Source organism: Oryza sativa, chromosome 1 (assembly GCF_034140825.1).
Source record: "Oryza sativa Japonica Group chromosome 1, ASM3414082v1".
Classification (NCBI taxonomy): Eukaryota; Viridiplantae; Streptophyta; class Magnoliopsida; order Poales; family Poaceae; genus Oryza; species Oryza sativa.
Window position 1 is genome coordinate 32,591,366 of NC_089035.1, and position 19,502 is coordinate 32,610,867.

General features: G+C 42.9%; 3 protein-coding genes across 3 annotated transcripts; 1 reads left to right on the plus strand and 2 right to left on the minus strand.

Annotated features, from left to right (window-relative positions):
* On the plus strand, window positions 1–2,733 carry LOC4325619 (rop guanine nucleotide exchange factor 11). Its single transcript, XM_015773108.3, has 8 exons — window positions 1–252; window positions 371–613; window positions 704–820; window positions 914–1,068; window positions 1,186–1,260; window positions 1,356–1,622; window positions 1,712–2,032; window positions 2,134–2,733. The coding sequence occupies exons 2-8, from the start codon at window positions 397–399 to the stop codon at window positions 2,545–2,547; spliced, it is 1,566 nt and encodes a 521-aa protein (XP_015628594.3). The 5' UTR covers window positions 1–252; window positions 371–396; the 3' UTR covers window positions 2,548–2,733.
* Window positions 2,734–3,830: 1,097 nt separating this feature from the next.
* LOC4325620 (uncharacterized) lies at window positions 3,831–9,981 on the minus strand. Its single transcript, XM_066304186.1, has 4 exons — window positions 9,263–9,981; window positions 5,053–8,814; window positions 4,477–4,748; window positions 3,831–4,237 (listed from the first exon to the last, which is right to left on the minus strand). Exon 2 carries the CDS (start codon window positions 8,737–8,739, stop codon window positions 5,731–5,733), a length of 3,009 nt encoding a protein of 1,002 aa, XP_066160283.1. The 5' UTR covers window positions 8,740–8,814; window positions 9,263–9,981; the 3' UTR covers window positions 3,831–4,237; window positions 4,477–4,748; window positions 5,053–5,730.
* Window positions 9,982–12,409: 2,428 nt separating this feature from the next.
* On the minus strand, window positions 12,410–16,984 carry LOC4325621 (aspartate aminotransferase, cytoplasmic-like). Its single transcript, NM_001401467.1, has 12 exons — window positions 16,723–16,984; window positions 16,522–16,593; window positions 16,358–16,419; window positions 15,605–15,688; window positions 15,325–15,424; window positions 15,111–15,231; window positions 14,840–15,003; window positions 14,493–14,630; window positions 13,871–13,992; window positions 13,647–13,741; window positions 12,908–13,028; window positions 12,410–12,717 (listed from the first exon to the last, which is right to left on the minus strand). The coding sequence occupies exons 1-12, from the start codon at window positions 16,939–16,941 to the stop codon at window positions 12,633–12,635; spliced, it is 1,383 nt and encodes a 460-aa protein (NP_001388396.1). The 5' UTR covers window positions 16,942–16,984; the 3' UTR covers window positions 12,410–12,632.
* Between the last annotated feature and the right edge of the window lie 2,518 nt (window positions 16,985–19,502).

Consider the following 19,502-nt stretch of genomic DNA (forward strand, 5'->3'; position numbering starts at 1 on the left):
ATTATGCTCCCCCTCTTCCCCGGGGCTTCTTCTTACCGCGACAATGCGGACGATCGATCGAACCACCCGGTTCTTGGATTACCGGGACAAACAACAATCATCATCACCTCGGGATTAATCATTTCAACCCTCCCCTTTTTGTTCCTTCTCGTGGCTCTCTCTGCGTGGGTGTTCTGCAGCGCCAATCCTGGATCATCATCGTTTGCTTCTGCACACGTCGCTCGAGGCCGCAGAAAGCTGCGTCCTTTACAGGTATATACACTTTGGGTAGTATCATGGTGGGATTTCCAGTCTTTTCGACGTGTCGTGTCACCGGATCCATTTCTTTGTTGCCGTTGTTGTTGTTGCTGTTTGGTTGGTTGCCGAGAAGCTGGCCACGGTGGAGTTGATCGGTTGATGGCAGCGAGCGGCGGTGGGTCGCTGCTAGAGAGACGAAGCTCGGTGCGACGGTCGCAGAGTATGGTGAGCGAGGAGGGCCGGGGCACGCCGGCCGATGAGGATCTCGGCGGCGGCGGCACGCTCAAGATTGGCGCCGTGCTCGACAAGGACAGCGCGGCGCCCAAGTCGCGGCTCGCCAAGGACACCGGCGAACACGGCGGCGGAGGACCTTCCGGTAAGTCGTCGCCATGATCGAACACGGCCCGCCGCCGCGCATGGACAGAACGGCTTTGGTTTTGAAGCGACGCTAGACGCTTGCGTGCAGAGATGGAGCTGATGAAGGAGAAGTTCGCCAAGCTGCTGCTCGGGGAGGACATGTCGGGGTCCGGGAAGGGCGTGCCGTCGGCGCTGGCCGTGTCCAACGCCATCACCAATCTTGCAGGTAAGGTGACTGCCTGCCCAAATTCCATCTCTATCTTGGGGGGGCACACGCAAGAAATGTAGCAGTGGTGAGAGCAACTTCTTTTGTCATCAGCTTCTGTGTTTGGTGAGCAACGGAAGCTGGAGCCCATGGCGCCGGACAGGAAGGGGAGGTGGAAGAAAGAGGTCGGCTGGCTTCTATCCGTCGCCGATCACATCGTCGAGTTCGTCGCGAAGAAACAAGTCTTGGACAACGGCGTTGAGATGGAGGTCAGCCATGCAGCAGCGGCAGCCGCTTGTAGCTCAGGATAGATCACAGCTCACACAAGTCACAGGTGTGCAGCTCCATCAAGTAACCTGCTATCTTTCTCTCTCTGCTCGTCTCAGGTGATGGGCACGCAGCAGCGGAGAGATCTCCAGGCGAACATACCGGCGTTGCGCAAGATCGACACGATGCTCCTGGTAAAAGCGCGACATACATCGATCTCACCATCGCTAGAACTCGCAAAGCTACCGAGACGAACAGCGTGATATTCCCCCATTGCGTTGCGTGGCAGGATTACCTGGACAACTTCAAGGATCGGAACGAGTTCTGGTACGTGAAGCGCGACTCGTGCTCGGATAGCGACGAGCAGAGATCAGACGAGAAATGGTGGATCCCGATCGTGAAGGTCCCGCCTGGCGGGCTCTCGCCGGCGTCCAGAGGGTGGCTCCAGCACCAGAAGGAGCTGGTGAACCAGGTGCTCAAGGCGGCCATGGCCATCAACGCCAACTGCCTCATGGAGATGGCCATCCCGGAATCCTACCTCGAATCCCTCCCCAAGGTGAGAACTGGCAGCTCACACGATCCATCCATCCATCCACCGTGCAAGAAGACATCTGTTGACAATGGCAAGAATGTGGGTGGCTGCAGAACGGGAGGGCGAGCCTCGGCGACGCGCTGTACCGGATCATCACCGACGTGGAGTTCGACCCGGACGTGTTCCTGTCGACGGTGGACCTTACGTCGGAGCACAAGATCCTGGACCTCAAGGACCGGATCGAGGCGTCGGTGATCATCTGGAACAGGAAGGTGCACAACAAGGACGGCAAGTCGGCGTGGGGATCGGCCGTCAGCCAGGAGAAGAGGGAGCAGTTCGAGGAGCGCGCGCAGACGCTCCTGCTCATCATCAAGCACCGGTACCCCGGCATCCCCCAGTCCACCCTCGACATCGCCAAGATACAGGAAAACAGGGTAAGATCACACACGATTTTACTCCAGTGTGAGCCGTCCGACCAATGTCGGGGTAGTGTCCAGCTTGATGACACACGCACTTTTCGCCTTTGGGCTGCCAGGACGTCGGGTTCGCCATCCTGGAGAGCTACTCCAGGGTGCTGGAGAGCTTGGCCTTCAACGTCATGTCCCGGATAGAGGACGTCCTCAACGCCGACGACCACGCCAGGGAGAAGGCCAAGAAGGAGGCGCCGCCGGCGCCGGCTATGGCCAACGACGCCGCGGAGCACCACCACCAGCAGGCTGGCGAGGTGGATGCCCCCTGCAAAATGACAGGGTCACCCAACGGCAGGACGCTGCTCGACTTCATGGATGACTGGAACGGTGACGCCGATAGGCCCTCGCCGACGGCGCCTGAGCCGGCCGCACAGGAGGACGGAAGGCTGATGAAGCTGCCCAACATCATGACGAACCTGAAGCAGACGTACATGGACAACCTGTTCGGGGCGCATAGAAGCCCACCAGGTCGCCATTAAAAAGTGGCACGATATTTTGCATGTATTATCACATAGTGTACATATATATTTTGATCAAACTGGGCTCTCGCTTGAGTAGCCCGCCGTTTTCGGCTTCTGGGTTTGTAGAGCTGAGAATCTTCTGTACCATTTCAAGGGGTTGAGGGGTTGACCAATGTATACGACAGAGACATCTACTGACGTTCATGCAGGTGTGCAAGAAAAGGACAATCCCCAGATGTGTCAACAACCGAAAAACTTAAGATATAACATTTCCTGGATGCAACAGAAATCGTAATCCGAGGGCAAGAACACAGAACGAACACAAACACCAATTCATAATACTACCTCCGTTTCGAAATGTTTCGCGCCGTTGACTTTTTAGCACATGTTTAACCGTTCGTCTTATTCATTCTTTTCCTATCATTTGATTCATTGTTAAATATATTTTTATGTAGGCATATAATTTTACATATTTCATAAAAGTTTTTGAATAAGACGAACGGTCAAACATGTGCTTAAAAGTCAACGGTGTCAAATATTTTGAAATGGAGGGAGTATTTGGCAATTTTGATTGGCACTTGCTCTAGTTTGAGCATTGATATCTTTCAAATTGTTTAACTACGATGAACGGGATTTATATGTTCATATTTACTGTGATCATACTTCAATAATATGTTCTATTTTTCAATACTCTTGTAGGTTTATCTATAAAATATTAGTGGTCAAGCTAAAACAATGCCAAGTCAAAATTACCAAGTACTCCCTCCGTTTCTAAATATTTGACGCCGTTGACTTTTTTAAATATGTTTGACCGTTCGTCTTATTCAAAAAAAATTAAGTAATTATTAATTATTTTCCTATCATTTGGTTCATTGTTAAATATATTTTTATGTATACATATAGTTTTACATATTTCATAAAAGTTTTTAGATAAGACGAACGGTAAAACATGTGCTAAAAAGTCAACGGTGTCAAATATTTAGAAATGGAGGAAGTATTATGGAACGGAGAGTGTTATATTATAGAGTAAAATACACCAGTAGTCTTTAAACTTGTAAATAGATAATTATTTAGGTTCACGAACTTGTAAAAGACAGATCCAAATCCCACTTATTACAGTACTCCAATAGCATATAAGTCCAGAGCTGCCTGCCATGTGTCCTTCTAGGACTAGGAGACTATGTGGCACTGATGTACCTAACGCCTTACGCACCTCTCCCGTCTCACCATTTTTATTCTTTTTTCTTATTTATGTGCCACATCACATGCATAGTGTGTCACCTCAACATCCACATCAGCACTAGAAAGGTATATAGTGATTTTGGATCGAGACAGCATACTTAAGCAAATTCAGGGACCTAGATTTGCTTTATACAAGTTTGTGGATCTAAAAGGCACCTGCTTACAAGTTTTAAGGACCGCTGACATATTTCACTCAGGTCGCTTTATATTATATACTGTGCAACCGTAAACTTGACACGCCCAATGGTTTTTATGATAGCAACATAAAATTCCTGAAGTAGATCGACTTACCCATTAGATGCCATGTAGATGAGGCATTCCTGCCTCATGGAGGTCGTTTGATCACTGCTGAGTCCAGTGAAAGTAAACATTCCAATTTGCTTAATAGTGTGGCTCCAATTCCAGGTGTTTCTTCATGAAGCTAACAAGGTAATGTTCAGAACATTGGCGGCAGGATTAAAAAGCACTGGAAAAAAAATAGAAAAGGTAGAATTAATAATCATAAAATAACATATCAATAGGCCAGAACTGCTCTGAGTTTTCCCGTTCAAAAAAATTGATGTAAAATCTGTCAACCCAGTTGCTGAAGAACCATTAGTTCACAGCAGTTGTATAAATTCTAGAAAATGGGGCAAGCAACTCAAAGTTGTAATAAAAGATCTTGAGAAAAAAGCATAGACTAAAAGGGCAATGATCAAGCCTTACCAAGTTTACATATAACTTTAATTAAATTGCCATAAAGAACGAAATAGAGTTGGTTGAAACTTCAACCATGGTTTTCTGCGTATAGCTGTTGCCTCAGATCTTGGTGTCCACAAATATGGTTCTGTGCAAGGCTGCAAGAAGAGACCAGAACTTATACTTCCATTCTCCAAAAGCTATGACTACAGCTCCACGGTCCATTCGTTGAATGCCTCACTAGTAGACATAATCAACAGCAAGAACTAAGCACTGTTTTTCTTTAATATTTCGTGAATCTGCAATAACCAATAAGCATGCATTTCAACCAGAACTGTAATATGAGTGTTGCTTGTCCTTAACTATGATAGGCATGAGAGGCACCATGAATAGGAGAGTTTGTGTATATAAGAATTAGAATAGTTACAAGCTTGAGTTGAGTTTCAACCCCAATAACAGCTATACAACACTTCCACAGACCTTAATAAGCACAAAATTGCAGTTTTAGTTTCTCAATGCAAATGCCTATTACCTCGTATCTTTTTATCAAAAATAAATCGCTACAAACAATTAAATTGAATGGGAATCAATGTAGAACATTACCTTACTTCAACATCGAAGTATCAGCATCACATGGTTGTTAATTTGTACTATGATCTTTGGAGCTGACAGAAATAAATAATTGTTCACCAACTTTCATCTGGCAGTTACCATAATGCAAGACTCCCATCCAACATCGTGAAACATCTCTAATTATATGATAGAAGAAATCACCTCTAGCTAGAGACTAAAACTGTAGGGATCAGTGGCTGCTGGAGACGACTAGTTTCTTTTGCCTGATAGAATATTCCTCTTTTTATTCATCTTGACACAATTGAGATATACAATTCAGGCATCTGACTAGGTCACTTCAGAACTACCTGAGCTGATACTTTTAATAGAATGACTAATAAAAAGAACAGTTGAGCCAGGGGGAAGACATCCCAAAATAAAATGACCAATAAGATGAGAAATGAAAAGGAGAGAAATGTATATGTTTGCCAGTTATTAATTACTAAGATCAACACCAGAGGAAGATGCCTGAAACCTTGTGCGTGTTAAGACTAGGATCACATCACAAAGGTGAAAGTAACAAGAGAGTGCTTTAACCAAAGAAGCAAACCTGTGCAAATTGTGTAGACAAATTTTCTTTTGTTATTTGATGATCTGGGGCATTTTGTACAGTGTTTATGAAAAGCCACACTGAAAAGAATATATTGGTGAAGTCCTAAGCTATATGAATCAACTAAGCTGAACATTTGTAAGAAGCCTTGTGAGTTTACTGAGGGTTTCTCGAGCAGAAACCGTGTTAGGATGGTGCTCGCCACAAATGGAAGTCAGGATGAATATGGCCTTCCTTATTAGGTCATCTCCAGTGTCATACTGTCCACCTCGAAGCATCAGCTTGGCCCGTGTTTCCAATACAGATGCTTTCAGAAGAGCCAGCTCCTGCCAAAGGTAGGTGTATTGGGCTTCTGACTGAGTTGGCCTGAAACAGGACAATGGTGTTTCTCTCCATTTGCCAGCATGAGAAAGCATTGAGTCAGCTGCCCGCTCCAATGCCTCAGTGCATAGACGCAGCAGCTCCAGTGCTGCATTACATCGGGAATATGTGATGAATGTGTTGATTGCAAGTGGCACGACGATCTGCTTCACAAAGAAAATCAACTCTGATGGCCTCGGTTCTACCAGGAAAGGATCAGAACCAAATCCAAAAAACATGAAGCAGGCAGCCCACAGATGTTCAGAAGAATGTTTAATTGAGCCTCGGAGGTAGATCGATTGGACCACAGCTTGTGCCATTCGTGTGCCTCCTCGCTTTCGAGCATATAGCCTGATCAGATCATGGAACTGTACATATTCAGGCTTTGTGCTGCATCTGGCAATTCCAAACCTCATCAGCATTGCAGCTGCTTCAGCTTCAGATCTCTTCATCCTAGATGTAGCCAAGCCACAAGTCAGCGTTCGCCACCACTTCCTCCACCTTGGACCCCTCCGATGCTTCTTTGGGACTTTATGTGCAGCCAACGCCAACATATGTATTGGGACCGCAGAAGGTGCAAACCAACCACACACTTGAACCATCCGGGTTGCCAGACTCCTAGGACCATCGGCATGGTCAAATATTGATAGGCAGACATCCAGGAGCCGGACAAGGATTTCATGATTTTTCAAACTGATAGCATCTCTCTCATTCCAAGAACAATCTCTTATGGGCAGTGTCCGACTCAACGTATCAAGAAGCCTGCTCGGAGTGATTGGAAGCTCTGAGAGTATAGATCCCACAATACCAAGGCCAAGAGTGAGTCTTCCAAGCTTTTCTTCAATGGCCTTTAGTGCATCAATTTCCACCAGTGGATAATCCTTGACGCCTCCCTTCATCAAAGACATTGCCTCGGCACCAGACAAATAAGAAAGCTTCATTGGCTCCAAGTTCATCACACGTGGAAGGCGTGTTGTTATGATGAAGTGGGTCTCTCCACCAAAATGTGGAAGAAGGTCTGTTATGACTCTCTTATCCCACCAGTCTTTCTCACTCTCAAGATTATCAATGATTACTAAAAACGGTATGTCCCGCATCAGCTCTTGCCGTATTTTGGCAATGGCTTCCTCTTCCTGCTCTTCAAAGCATCGGTCACTTCCTTTCTCATGCAAGTGACTATCAACACTTAAATCTACTTCCAGAAAAGTCCGCAAAGCTAAGTAGTTTTGTCGAATGTACCTGCTTTCCCCTCTGACCCATAAGACCATCTTATATCTCTGGGAGAACCTGTATGCATACTCCAAAACCAAGTCTGTCTTGCCAATTCCAGATTCCCCTGAAATGCAAGCAATACCCTTTCCGTAGAGTATCTTCCTACATCTTCTTTTCCTCCCATACCTGCCATCATTCTTTGTTCTCGATGGCCTTCCATGTCGTGGTGGACTCCCCAGTCTCTGCATCTCAATGTTTTCCTTGGTTTCCTTCCACAAAACCGGCTCCTTTCCTTTACCATCATCAGTATTTACTTGCTCATAATTGTTAACAGACCGTCCAATTACGAGGCCCTTTCTTCTCTGCTTTGTCTTGATCTCAAAATACTCTCTTTCCCCATCTCCGCTGACATCTCCAAATAAAATGAGTTCCAACTCTGAGAGCTCTTTTTTCCTACCAACAAAATCAGCATTACGAGGGAAAGGGAATTCCTCCTTCTCCACCCTTCCTCTCCACCTATTCACCCGATCAACCACACTTCTCCTGCCCAATTTTGTGGCCAAAACAATGATAGTTTGAAGTATGCAATGTCTCCAATTGCCATCATTTGCTTCTAATTGCACATCTGACACCCGAGAAAGAGCATCAACTGATTCCCTCCATTCCTGTTCCATTCCACCATATAACATCCAAAGCTCGCCGCCATGTCTCTCCCACAGTTCTCCTCTCTTCTCAATAATATCTCTGGCAAGGCAATCAGCAGCACCCAAGTCAAAGAATATAGGGATCAGATTTTTCTTGCCAAAGAAGTTCCTCAGCTCCTCGATGGTATAAGGATTGCCAAATGATTTTCTTGTAAGGATGACAACTCCATATGTGGAAGCATTCATAATCCTCTCAATAGTATCATGGCTGTGAGAACTCCGGCATCTAGACCTGTCAGAAGCAAAGCAGCTGATTCCATGGATCTCAAGCTCTGCACGAAGCCAATTAGTGAACCTCAGTAGTGAAGCCTTACGGCCATGAAATCCTATGTACACATCAAAGCTCCGAAGTCTGTTGACAGAGGTAGCTGATGTCGTAGGTTGAGAGGATGAAGATTTCCGATATAATCCCCACTGTCTCTTATGCTTCTCCTTCTGAGTTGAACGGACACCAGTGCTAGTTGCTGATGAACTGCCTTGACATGGGTCACTGAAGGTGGAAATGAAGCTAGGATTGTTATAGACAATTGCTGGAGTGTCAAAATTGCTTGAAGTGCAAATACTAGGAGGAGGAGAAGCATCCGATGGCAATAACCCCACAGTGGCTGATGGTAATTGCTCCCGCTTTAACAGAGTGTCGCTGGAAAGAATATCACTGATTTTCAGCACAGTACCACTCAAGGAACTATTGTTCTCAGGATGTGCGTGATCTGAGACACGGGCAGATAGACATCGTGGCGTGAAGAAAGGGGATTGGTTAGCAGAAACAAATGCTGATGAAGAGGATGATAGGTTCCTTGATGGCGCCGAGAACAAAGTCCCCGCATCCGAGCTTTCCTGCTGAAGCTCCATTTGGTCCCCTTTTCAGCAGTATCCAGCTCCCACAAGTTAGACCGTAGCTTAATGCATCCCCGTGAAAATCAGTATCTGCAGAAGAAACAAAAGATTCCCTCCATAATTTGAACTTCTAGAATAAATTTTCATAAACTCAAACTAGAACTTTGAGAATAGCAACACTTTTTACTGATCAACACGACGCATGAGCATTACAACTTAAATGCCAGATTTCAATGACCTTCATGATGCAGAAACTGCCAAAAGGTGAGCAGTACTAAACATTTCTATTTCAGGCAAGGACAGCTACCTTCCTACCGTTTAAATAGAAAATCAGGAAGAGTGAAAATCGGAGAAACAGGAAAAGAAAAACTGAATGAGAAATTGAAAAGCGCATCATACTGTCCAAGGAAAAATAACCATAACATCTCGGCAGGTACTTGCAGACAAATAGAACAGTTCAGGACGTTGATATGTTGATCTGAGATGCCGGCAAGAAAGAAAACAAAAAAAAAAAGTTGATATGAGCTGTGCGCTTTACCGTGCCAATCAACATGGGTGGAGCAGAAAATAGCATGGAGTTCGGTATAGGGATTGTAAGCGAAAAGGTGAAGGGGATTGGAAAACAGGGGATTTGGGGTTGAAGTGGGCGATTGCGGAATATTTTTTTAGTTTTCTGAACGATTACAAGGCATTGAATACCATTTCTGCGATTCGTGGAGTATATCCTGCTAGCTAGTAGCTAGAGCAGTGGAGAACGACAGGACGGAGATGGAGGAAATGGAAGGAGCAAGGCACCTCGGCTACTACGAGAACTCCGGCGACGAGCTTGACGCCGCGGCGGCGGCCATTGCAGTTGAGCTTGTGGCGCAGCGTGAAGAACAAGCAGACCGAGATGTTGCCGTGTGCCTCCGAGGATGCCGCCAGATTCGGAACGCCTCGCCCCGCTACCGGGGCCGTTCGCGCGGATGAACTCCCCGCCTCGGGAGGCCGACGCGTGGTGAGGCTGGCTCAGGCGAAGACGACGCCGTCCAGATCCACCTCCTGCTCGCCGGACTGCCGCTTCGCTGCACGCGGCGCTCTTCGTCCAGCCGCAACGCCTCCTCGGCCGCTATCAGCACGTGCTCGCCGGCCGGCCGGGCGCCTCCTCCCGCGTCGCTAGCCGCCGGGAAATCGAGTGAGGAGAGATGGGGAGGTCAGATCGCGAGAACGAGGAAGAAAGGATCGAGCTGGTGGCTGGAGGAGGAACCAACTTTCCATGTAAACGAGATCTGAAACCACTCGGTTATTAGGACTTAGTAGGACTTAGGAGTGTAAACGGGTTGGTATTGGGCCGGGAACCTTTTCCAGGGATCCGATAAAAAAATTTAAAATATGCTGGAATGTGGAATCTCTTTCCGCTATTAATCAAATCACGCCATAAAAAGTTGGAACAAACATTTGCTAGTATCCACTCATTTTAAGGGGACATATTTTCAAGAGGAACTCATTTATTTATGAGTTAATAGGGACAGAACAAGAAAAAATTAATCAGCATAGAGTTGAACAAATATACCCCAATTCAACATCCTCCTGACGGCACTGGGTATATGGTGAGAGTCTATTCAGTTTGTGGGTACTAAGTTTCTATAAGTAGATACTTAGGCTTCATTTGAATCAAATACTTGACTTAGCTACTTCATCGTTCTTTTTTTGGAGCATGCATTCTCAAACTGCTAAACAATATATTTTTTCTATAAAAGTTTTCTATATATATTCTTATAAAAACAAATTATTTTTCAAGTTTATAATATTTAATTACTCATGCGATAATGATGATTTGCCTCATTTCACATATAGCTAACCAACACCACATTCGAACGCAACCTTTAGAGCTAGAGATTCTGGGAGTACCTCTCCAGCTGTTAAAAGTTCCTCGAAACTTGGCTTTGTCTTACTCTGGGTATTTCTTCGGTTTGAATTTTATCTAGGAAGATTCCTAAGACAAGTTTGTTCAGTTTTACTAATAATTTATTTTGTTGTTTTCTTCAATATTTTTTGTGGTTTATCAGCCATAGAGTAGGGGATAATAGATATATTGATTAAAAGTTAGGACTACCACATTTGCTCAATATATAGTTAAAAGTTTTAGTAGCTATGGTATCCATTCCCACACCACCCTTGCCACTAACATTTGGGCTCCACAAATCTATAATATTAACCCACATTTCAAAAATTACTCCCCTATTTTACTATTGGCTCCACCAAATTTTTGATTCACCTACCTGTTCAATAAGAAAAAACCATAGTATTACTTAGACTTATTCGGTTATTAATTGATTTAATATGTTAGAAACTCTATAATTTCTGTTGCGACGCTCGGGTTTAAAAATATGTAGAGATTCATCAGAGTTTAAAACTAAAACTAGTTAAATTTCCTACGCAATTGTAAGGCTGTTTGAACTGAAGTTTGAGTACATGCTATATATCCTCGCAAAAATGTTTACTTATATAACCTGTTTTAGTTATATATTTGAACCCATTTCTAGAAATATTTTTATATACAATTATATCTATTAATCTACATGATATATGGAGCCACCATGATCTGATCAAGACGATTAACTTCTGGATGTGGAAGTGAAGGTGATTTGGTTCTTTAACTTTTCTTTATTATTAACATTGTAGTTTCTAGGCCGTCGCGAGTGGACATGTGCATCTCTCTTTTTCTTTAACGAAGTAATTTGCACTTTTGCAGGCCCTCTAAACGAAAGTGGTAGCTTATTACTCGTCTGTCCAGATTTATAGCATTAGTATGTGTCACATCCCTCTAAAATATCTTATATTATGGGACGAAGGGAGTAGCTCTTTAGTTTCCTCTTAATAGTAAAGATCCAGAGTCTTCAACAATGAACGGTATGGTATAGAAGACTGGAAGTGTGGCCACAGCAAAACGCATGTTTCATTCATGGCCTGTTTAGATCTCACCTTAAAATTTTACACCATGTCACATCAAAGGTTTGAACAGGTTGCAACTACTCTGCGAGATAAATCTTTTAAGCTTAATCGCTCCATGACTTGACAATGTGGTGCTACCGTAAACATGTGCTAATGATAGATTAATTAGGCTTAATAAATTCGTCTCACGGTTTACTGACGGATATTGTAATTAGTTCTTTTATTAGTACCCGAACACCACATTCGACACCCTATATAATACCTAATGTGACACGTTAAAACAGTTCTTTTATTAGTACCCGAACACCCCTTTCGATATCCTATATAATACCTAAATGTGACACGTCAAAACTTTACAGCTTTACAGCCCTGAAACTAAACACCCCCTCATTCTTTCTTTATTTTTCCCCTTTTTTTAAACAAAGGCAAGAGCTTTGCCCTGTGTATATTGATATAGGGCAAAACGCATGTTTCATTTCATATTAAAGGGCAGAACATGGCGTGCCCTACATAACCCGACTTAAATAGGAGTAATCAATACTGAGTTACTTGTGCATCACAGACCAGGTTCCACCAAATCCACATGTGACCAACTCCGCGAAAAAAAAAATGCATCTGAATGGCACTGATGCTCTGTATCAGCGTATGTCGTATACCCTGTCCGCCAATGGAAGGGAACGGAAGGTACGCATTTGTTCGCATAAAACAAGCACTAGCTTCCTAGAATTCTAAGATTATATAACGCTGCATATGGTAAAAGCATCACCGATGGAGCTTATTAGGTGATTCGAAATCACCACTTTTTCTGAATCCACTGGTACAAAACTGCTCCCAAAAGCAAGTCACACGAGTCTATTACAAGGAAACTTCCAGGATGTGCTCAGCCAGCAAACATCACTGTCTGAATCCTCAGAACACTGCTGCGGATGGTTTTAAGATGTTATTCTTGGAGGGAGCTGCTATGCTACCATCATTCACTTCAGTTTTGTGACTGCGGCATGGATTGCATCTGCAAGATGCGGAATGGTCCTCCCGCTCAAACCAGCCATACTGATCCTCCTGCAAGAGAAATATTTGGCTTGTAAAGATGAGCTAAAAAGGAACATTTAGCAAAGGAAACTACCATAGAAACAGTAAGATAGATCATCTACTGTTATAGAACTAAAAATTATATAGTTTGTATAACTGCAGACTTAGATCATACAAACATAATTGCGAGTGTTGCACAATAGCTAAATTAGACAATTACCCATCAGATGTCATGTAAATGTGGTATTCCTGCCTCATGAAAGCCACTTGATCACTGTTGAGCCCAGTGAAAGTGAACATTCCGATCTGCTTAATGATGTGACTCCAGTCTCCAGGAGTTTCTGCATGATGTTATCATGTCAACAATGATTAATATTTCTGACAATGTACCTCACTTTTAGCCATAGAGAATGGATTCAGAAAAAGGGAAGAAAAACTCCTTTTTAAAACAAAAATATTGAGCAATCATAAAACCCAGATCAACGAGCCAAATACGCATTGCAGCTTTTCCATGTAAAACAATGTCCTTCTATCATTAAGGTTATAAGTGCAAGCCAAGTAGAATCATATAAATGCTTTAAAAATATACTATTGGTTTAGTGCACTATTTGGAATTCAGGGAACTTGTCTCAGGAGCTTGATTAATCAACTCGAAAAAAATAGAATATAAAATTTTCTCATAGCCAAAGAAAATCTAGTTTAAAACAACATTACTGCTTTGACAGTAAGAAACATTAGTCAAAATTCAATTGTAGCATTCACAGAAAAAAGGGAAATAACGCCTCCAGATCAAATAAACGTAAAGACTAAACATAAACAGAATTAGTCAAAATTGCTGTCAAAACAGAACTTGAAATAAACGTAAAGACTAAAAGGCCAATGATCAAATTTCTTTGTACATAGCATTAGTTATGTACTTCCAGCAAGGACGATATAGAGGAGTTGACAGAAACTATTACCTCTCGTTTTCAGAGCATCAAAAAGCTGTTGCCTCATGCTAATAATCCTATCAGCCATGCCCTTCAGCTCCACAGTCCATTCATTGAACATTGCACTAGTAAAAATATAATCAAAAAGAACTTAGCACACACTTTTATTCCCTGAATCTGCCTCTAGGCATGCCTTTCTCAACATATAGCTCACTTTCTATGGTTGACTAGAATTATTATGACATCAATGTTACCTGTCCTTAAGTATGGTAGCCACGATAGATGCACCATGAATAGGAGGGTTTGAATACATAGGCCTAATTACAAGCTTAAGTTGACTTTCAACCCTGACAGCTACATCAGCACTTCCACAAACCTGAAATACAAAGTTACATTCCGTTCAGTTTTTCTATGCAACTAAATAGGATATTATTATCTGGGTCGGCATCAACTTAGAATCAAAATTTAATTTCAACAATTAAAGCATCGGTGGCATGTGATTGACAAAATTGAAAGAGATATTTGGAGCTGGAAAGAATAAAAATTCACTGTCCTACTTTCGTTTAGAACTTCCCACCTTGAAAGACTCTCAACCTCATTAAACATCTCCAATATTTTTTGGAGACAAGACAAAAAAACAATTATAATACTTGAATTGTAGCCATCATGGCTCATAGTGATTATATCTCTTACTAGTAGTAAAATAGCCAGTGTGAGATGAAATAAAATAGACACACAAATTTCCATGCATGACAGGTACATCAGTTGCTACTATGAACAGCATGAAGATGACAGCAACCTCGGTCAAGACTACGAACAAAGTATGGGCAAGCCACAAAGCTGAACTTGACAAATATTAGAGTGAAGATATCTTACTATGCTTAAAGCACCGACACGCTCTCCATACAATCCCATGTTCTTAGCGTAGCTCTGAGCCATGAGCAATTCACCACCATCAGCAACAAACATGCGCACTGATTGAGCATCTTGGTCAAGACTTCCACTTGCAAATCCCTGAACAAATAAAGCATAGCAGGCACAATAATGAAGTCAAAGTCTATTTTGAAATAAAATGTCGTATGGACAAAAACCAATGGAATTTACGGCTACAGAAAGAAAAATTAGTATAAGTATTAAGTATAAGAACTAGAAGTATAAGTATTAACCAATGTCATGCTTCCTAAGAACTAGAAGTATAAGTATTAAGGATGCCAATAATTTACCTGATAAGCGCTATCAAAGAATGGCAGCAATGCTTTTGATCTCATCAACTGCCTGATCTGTTCCCACTGGTCCAAAGTTGGGTCTACTCCAGTAGGGTTGTGGGCACAAGCATGAAGCAGTACAATTGCACCTGAAGGAGCTGAACCGAGATCTTCTAACAGCCCTGTAACACGAAAACACATCCTTGATCAAGTCAGACAGGTGCAAACAATCTTGCAATTAATCTTCTTCATAAGAACAAGTTCCTCCATGGAAAATTGAAATTGGTACCTTGGAAATCCAGTCCACGGGTTGCAGGATCATAGTAGCGGTAACTCCTAACAGTCAGGCCAGCTAAAGTGAACACTTTGGGGTGATTCCCCCAGGTTGGCTGTGGGATGTATATAGTGCGCTGGAGAACACGTTTATAATTTAGCGATCATACTTTGCATTGTAATGTAGAACCATATCAGTATCTATGAAGGAGCCAAGGCAGATTCCTTACTTCATGATAATGCCTTGCAAGAAATTCACCTCCCACCCTTAAAGAACCAGTTCCTGACAAGCACTGAACTGTAGCCACCCTATTCTCTTGAATGGCAGGACTGTTCCAATAAATAGTATAATCAGTTTTGTGAATTACCTAATACAAGAATAAGCCAAAAGTAGCAAAGGATCTGAAGAAGTTATCTTAGTGAGATAATTTTACTGTTTGTTACAATTGGTCAAAGGTAACAGATGAGGAAACCATATGACCATATATATTCTTGAGAGCAGGAACGCACCTGTCAGCACCAAAAATAAGCTTAGCACTCAGCTTATTGAAATCGGCCAGTCCAGTGATCGGCAAATACTCCTTAACACGTGACCTAGTCAAAGCAAATAATCACAGGTAAAATACAACTGGGAATATCATCATAAGTTTGCTGTAAAAAATAGTCAATGGTTTTTTCTTCCTGTAAACCCATCCAAGAAATTGTCTATACATAAAAAAAAATGTATACTGTGTACACACACAAAGCTGCAGACCTGCAGTACTCGTAAATTAACATACTGTGCCCCTCACTAAAAATATATATCTAAGTGGTAATAATGGGCCAAACAAACTAGTGGCAGTGTGGCACTGATAAGGCAAACCCAGTTGGATACCCAGCGCTGCAACAACATCAATCAATCCTACACGCTAGTATATAACAAAAGCAAAGCAAAAAAATGACCTGAAATATTATAAAAACAGGTAGGTAGAGCAGGAAAGGTCACTAAAAGACCAAAGGTCAACAATTATTTTCGTAGAATAAAATAAGTCAGCCGGACGATTCAAAGCAAGAATGGTGCCAAATACTAATATATTATTAGTACATAACCTGCAAGCGTTCGCAAAAAAAGTACATAACCTGCAAGCTAGGTGGAGTATACCGTATTATCTACAGGTTAGATCTAGAGGCAAGTTGAACACGGAATCTGTACACTCAGCCAGCCTAAAAAAAATTCCCAGGTCCGAAATCATGCGGATCATCTGGTTTTCAAATCAGACTTACGGGTTGTTGATCAGCATCTGCTCAGCGCGCCTGACCACATTCAGCACCAGGGGCTTCCCTTCCTACTCCGATCAGACCACAAAATCGAAGTCAAATCCACCACCAATCCAATCCAAAATACGAAGGAGCAAAAAATCAATAGAAATTCCCCCAAAACACCTTACCTCGGTCCGGTAGGCGCCGACGCCGAGATTGACCTTCACGGGGCTGGGATCCTTGTTGTACGCGACCGTCACCTACCACAACACCAACGGGAGCACCGATCAGGTCGAGCGAACCCAAAAAACCGCGCGATCACGGCCGAAACCGGTGAAGACAGCGATGGGGAGCGGGAGTGAGATTGGGAGACGAGAGGGGGATCTTACCCCGAGGATGGGGTCCTCCGGCGCCTGCGCGAGGCCAGCGAAGACGGACGACGACGCCATGGTGGGGAAAGCTTGGAGGGAGGAGTCGGCGTCGGCGGCGGAGGAGGAGGTGCTGGTGGTGGTTGCTGTTCGTGCGGAGGAAGGCAGTAGGTGGCGCACCAGCGTACTTAACCTGCGGTCGGCGCTAGGCTGCGCCCCGCGCACGTTAGCGGATGGCATCGTGGCCCAAGCTAGGGTGCGCCGCGCGCGTGAAGCGTTTCTCCCCTTTCTGGCGCGGCCGCGCGGGGGAAACGAGGCGGGGGAGCGTGGCGTGGGGGGGGGGGGGGGGGGGGAGCGGCGTGCGCAACCGGGTGCGGCCGCCGAGTCGCGCCTGGAAAAGGGAAAACGGCGGGCGGCCGCCGCGGATGACGTGGATAGCTGTTTCTCGCGGGGCTCGTGGACGCGAGTATGCGGCGTCGAGGCGAATGCGTGCGCGCTATTCTTTGTTCGATGGTGGTGCCGTGGCCCGTGGCAGTGTGGCACGACGACTTTTTATATAGGCAGCTTGGCCCGATCCGTCAGGGAAAGCGTACCGTGGCGGCAAGGGCCAGCTCCACGCCTCCACGAGGTAAGGCCCGAAATTTTGCGACAAAGGCCGAGTTTATTTCCAAACTCTTTAAACAAAGGTTCTGTTTAGATTCCAATCTTGTTCTATAAATTTTTAACTTTTCCGTCATATTAAATTTTTCTACACACATAAACTTCCAATTTTTTTATCCCATCGTTTTAATTTATTCAAACTTTCAATTATGGTGTGGAATAAATACAGCCAAACTTCCAACTTTTCCATCACATCAAAACTTTTCTACACACATAAACTTCCAATTTTTCCGTCACATCGTTCCAATTTCAACCAAATTTCTAATTTTGACGTGAACTAAACACACAAATTGGAGAACTTCATTTAGAGCAAGTTTAATAGTATAGCCAACTACTAACTACAAATCATCCATAGCCAATATAATAGTCAATTCATACAATAGTTGCTTACTATACTATTAACAAGCATGGTGGCCAGCGCAGATTGCGCGGCTAGCATCATTATATTTTCTCTCATATAATAGTATATATGTTTTCTCATTATATTATTAAAATATATTACAATGACAACATAATTTTAAATTTTGCAATAACTTTACGAAACTACTAATGTGTAATAACTACTCTAGTCTCCTCTTCTAATATTCCTTATTTTTTAATTCCGAATTTCAGTTATTTCTAAATTGTATTTCTATATGGACTCTGCTTTTTTTTCTCCGATTAATATGAGAATTTCTAGGCCAGGAGAGCGAACGTGGAGGCCTCTTTTTTTTCCGAATTTTAGTTAGTTTTAAATTCCTATATGGACTCTATACTCTACTTCTAATATTCCTTATTTTTTTAATTCCGAATTTCTATTATTTTCTTAATTGTATTCCTATATGGACTCTATACTCTACTTCTAATATTCATTATTTTTAATTCCAAATTTCTGTTATTTCCTAATTGTACTTCTATACGGACTCTATACTCTACTTCTAATATTCCTTATTTTTAATTCCGAATTTCTATTATTTACTAGTTATATTTCTATATAGACTCTATACTCTACTTCTTCTAATGTTCCTTATTTTTAATTTCAAATTTCAGTTATTTCCTAATCGTATTTCTATATGGAATCTATACTCTACTTTTAATATTCCTTATTTTTAATTCCGAATTTCAGTTATTTCCTAATTGTATTTCTATATGGACTCTAGTCTCCTCTTCTAATATTCCTTATTTTTCAATTCCGAATTTCAACTATTTCTAAATTGTATTTCTATATAGACTCTAGTCTCATCTTCTAATATTCCTTATTTTTAATTCCAAATTTCAACTATTTTCAAATTGTATTTCTATATGGACTCTGCCTTTTCTTTTTCTCCGATTAATAAGAGAATTTCTAGACCATGAAAGCGAACGTGGATGCTCCTTTTTCTATTCCTTTAATTATATAATAGATAGATACCTGGTCCCACCTGTCATACGCACATTACGTATTGGAGTTCATGCTGCAGCTGGCTATAGTTCTGCAGTCCGTTGCTTTTCTCTCTCTTTTTTTATCTCTTTTTATCCTGCTTTTAGACGAATTTTTATTGTGTTTGAGTTTTTATTTTCGTGTGCACACCCAGTGGCGAAGCCACCGGGGGTGCCGGGGTGGGCCTGACACCCCCATCCCCATGCACTGCAAACCCCCCGGGTGATTAGGCATCTAATCCATACAATTAACTCATTAGTTAGTTGCAAGTTGAGCCTATACATAACTGACCAATAGATTTTAGCTTTACGTGATTACCTGAGTTAACGTAACTAAGCGATGTGGTTGCAAGTCTCCAAAACTAAAAAGGATGAATAGAAATGATGTCTTGTCATTCATGTATTTTGTAAAATTGGTGCTATTTAGTTGCCTAATTTTAAAAAATGATTCTTTTGGCGACTACGCATATTAGAGCGAACAAGAGGTGAGGTGAGGCCAATCTGCTACTCAGCATGAACTGAGCCATCAAGATCCACACCATTGTCTACCGAGAGGTTTACCGAGGAGCTGGTGAGTTCTTACATCTCGTAGCCAGCACCCCCTATCACTAAATCCTGTCTTCACCACCGTGCACACCTTTGACCAGCCTAGTTGTGCACTGTTGCTACCAGCGCTGCACGCAAAATTGTTGAGAGGGAGAAGGGATTTGGGAAGCGGCGGCGACGACGTGCCGAGCAGGAGC

Excerpts from the sequence above, each read along its gene's own strand:
- LOC4325620 (XM_066304186.1), bottom strand. The coding sequence starts at position 8,739 with ATGGAGCTTCAGCAGGAAAGCTCGGATGCGGGGACTTTGTTCTCGGCG.
- LOC4325619 (XM_015773108.3), top strand. The coding sequence starts at position 397 with ATGGCAGCGAGCGGCGGTGGGTCGCTGCTAGAGAGACGAAGCTCGGTG. Across the intron at positions 1,069-1,185 it reads ACAACGGCGTTGAGATGGAG|GTGATGGGCACGCAGCAGCG; the intron begins GTCAGCCATGCA and ends TGCTCGTCTCAG. Across the intron at positions 2,033-2,133 it reads CCAAGATACAGGAAAACAGG|GACGTCGGGTTCGCCATCCT; the intron begins GTAAGATCACAC and ends TTGGGCTGCCAG.
- LOC4325621 (NM_001401467.1), bottom strand. The coding sequence starts at position 16,941 with ATGCCATCCGCTAACGTGCGCGGGGCGCAGCCTAGCGCCGACCGCAGG. Across the intron at positions 13,993-14,492 it reads GTGTCGGTGCTTTAAGCATA|GTTTGTGGAAGTGCTGATGT; the intron begins GTAAGATATCTT and ends TTTGTATTTCAG. Across the intron at positions 13,029-13,646 it reads TGATGCTCTGAAAACGAGAG|AAACTCCTGGAGACTGGAGT; the intron begins GTAATAGTTTCT and ends AACATCATGCAG.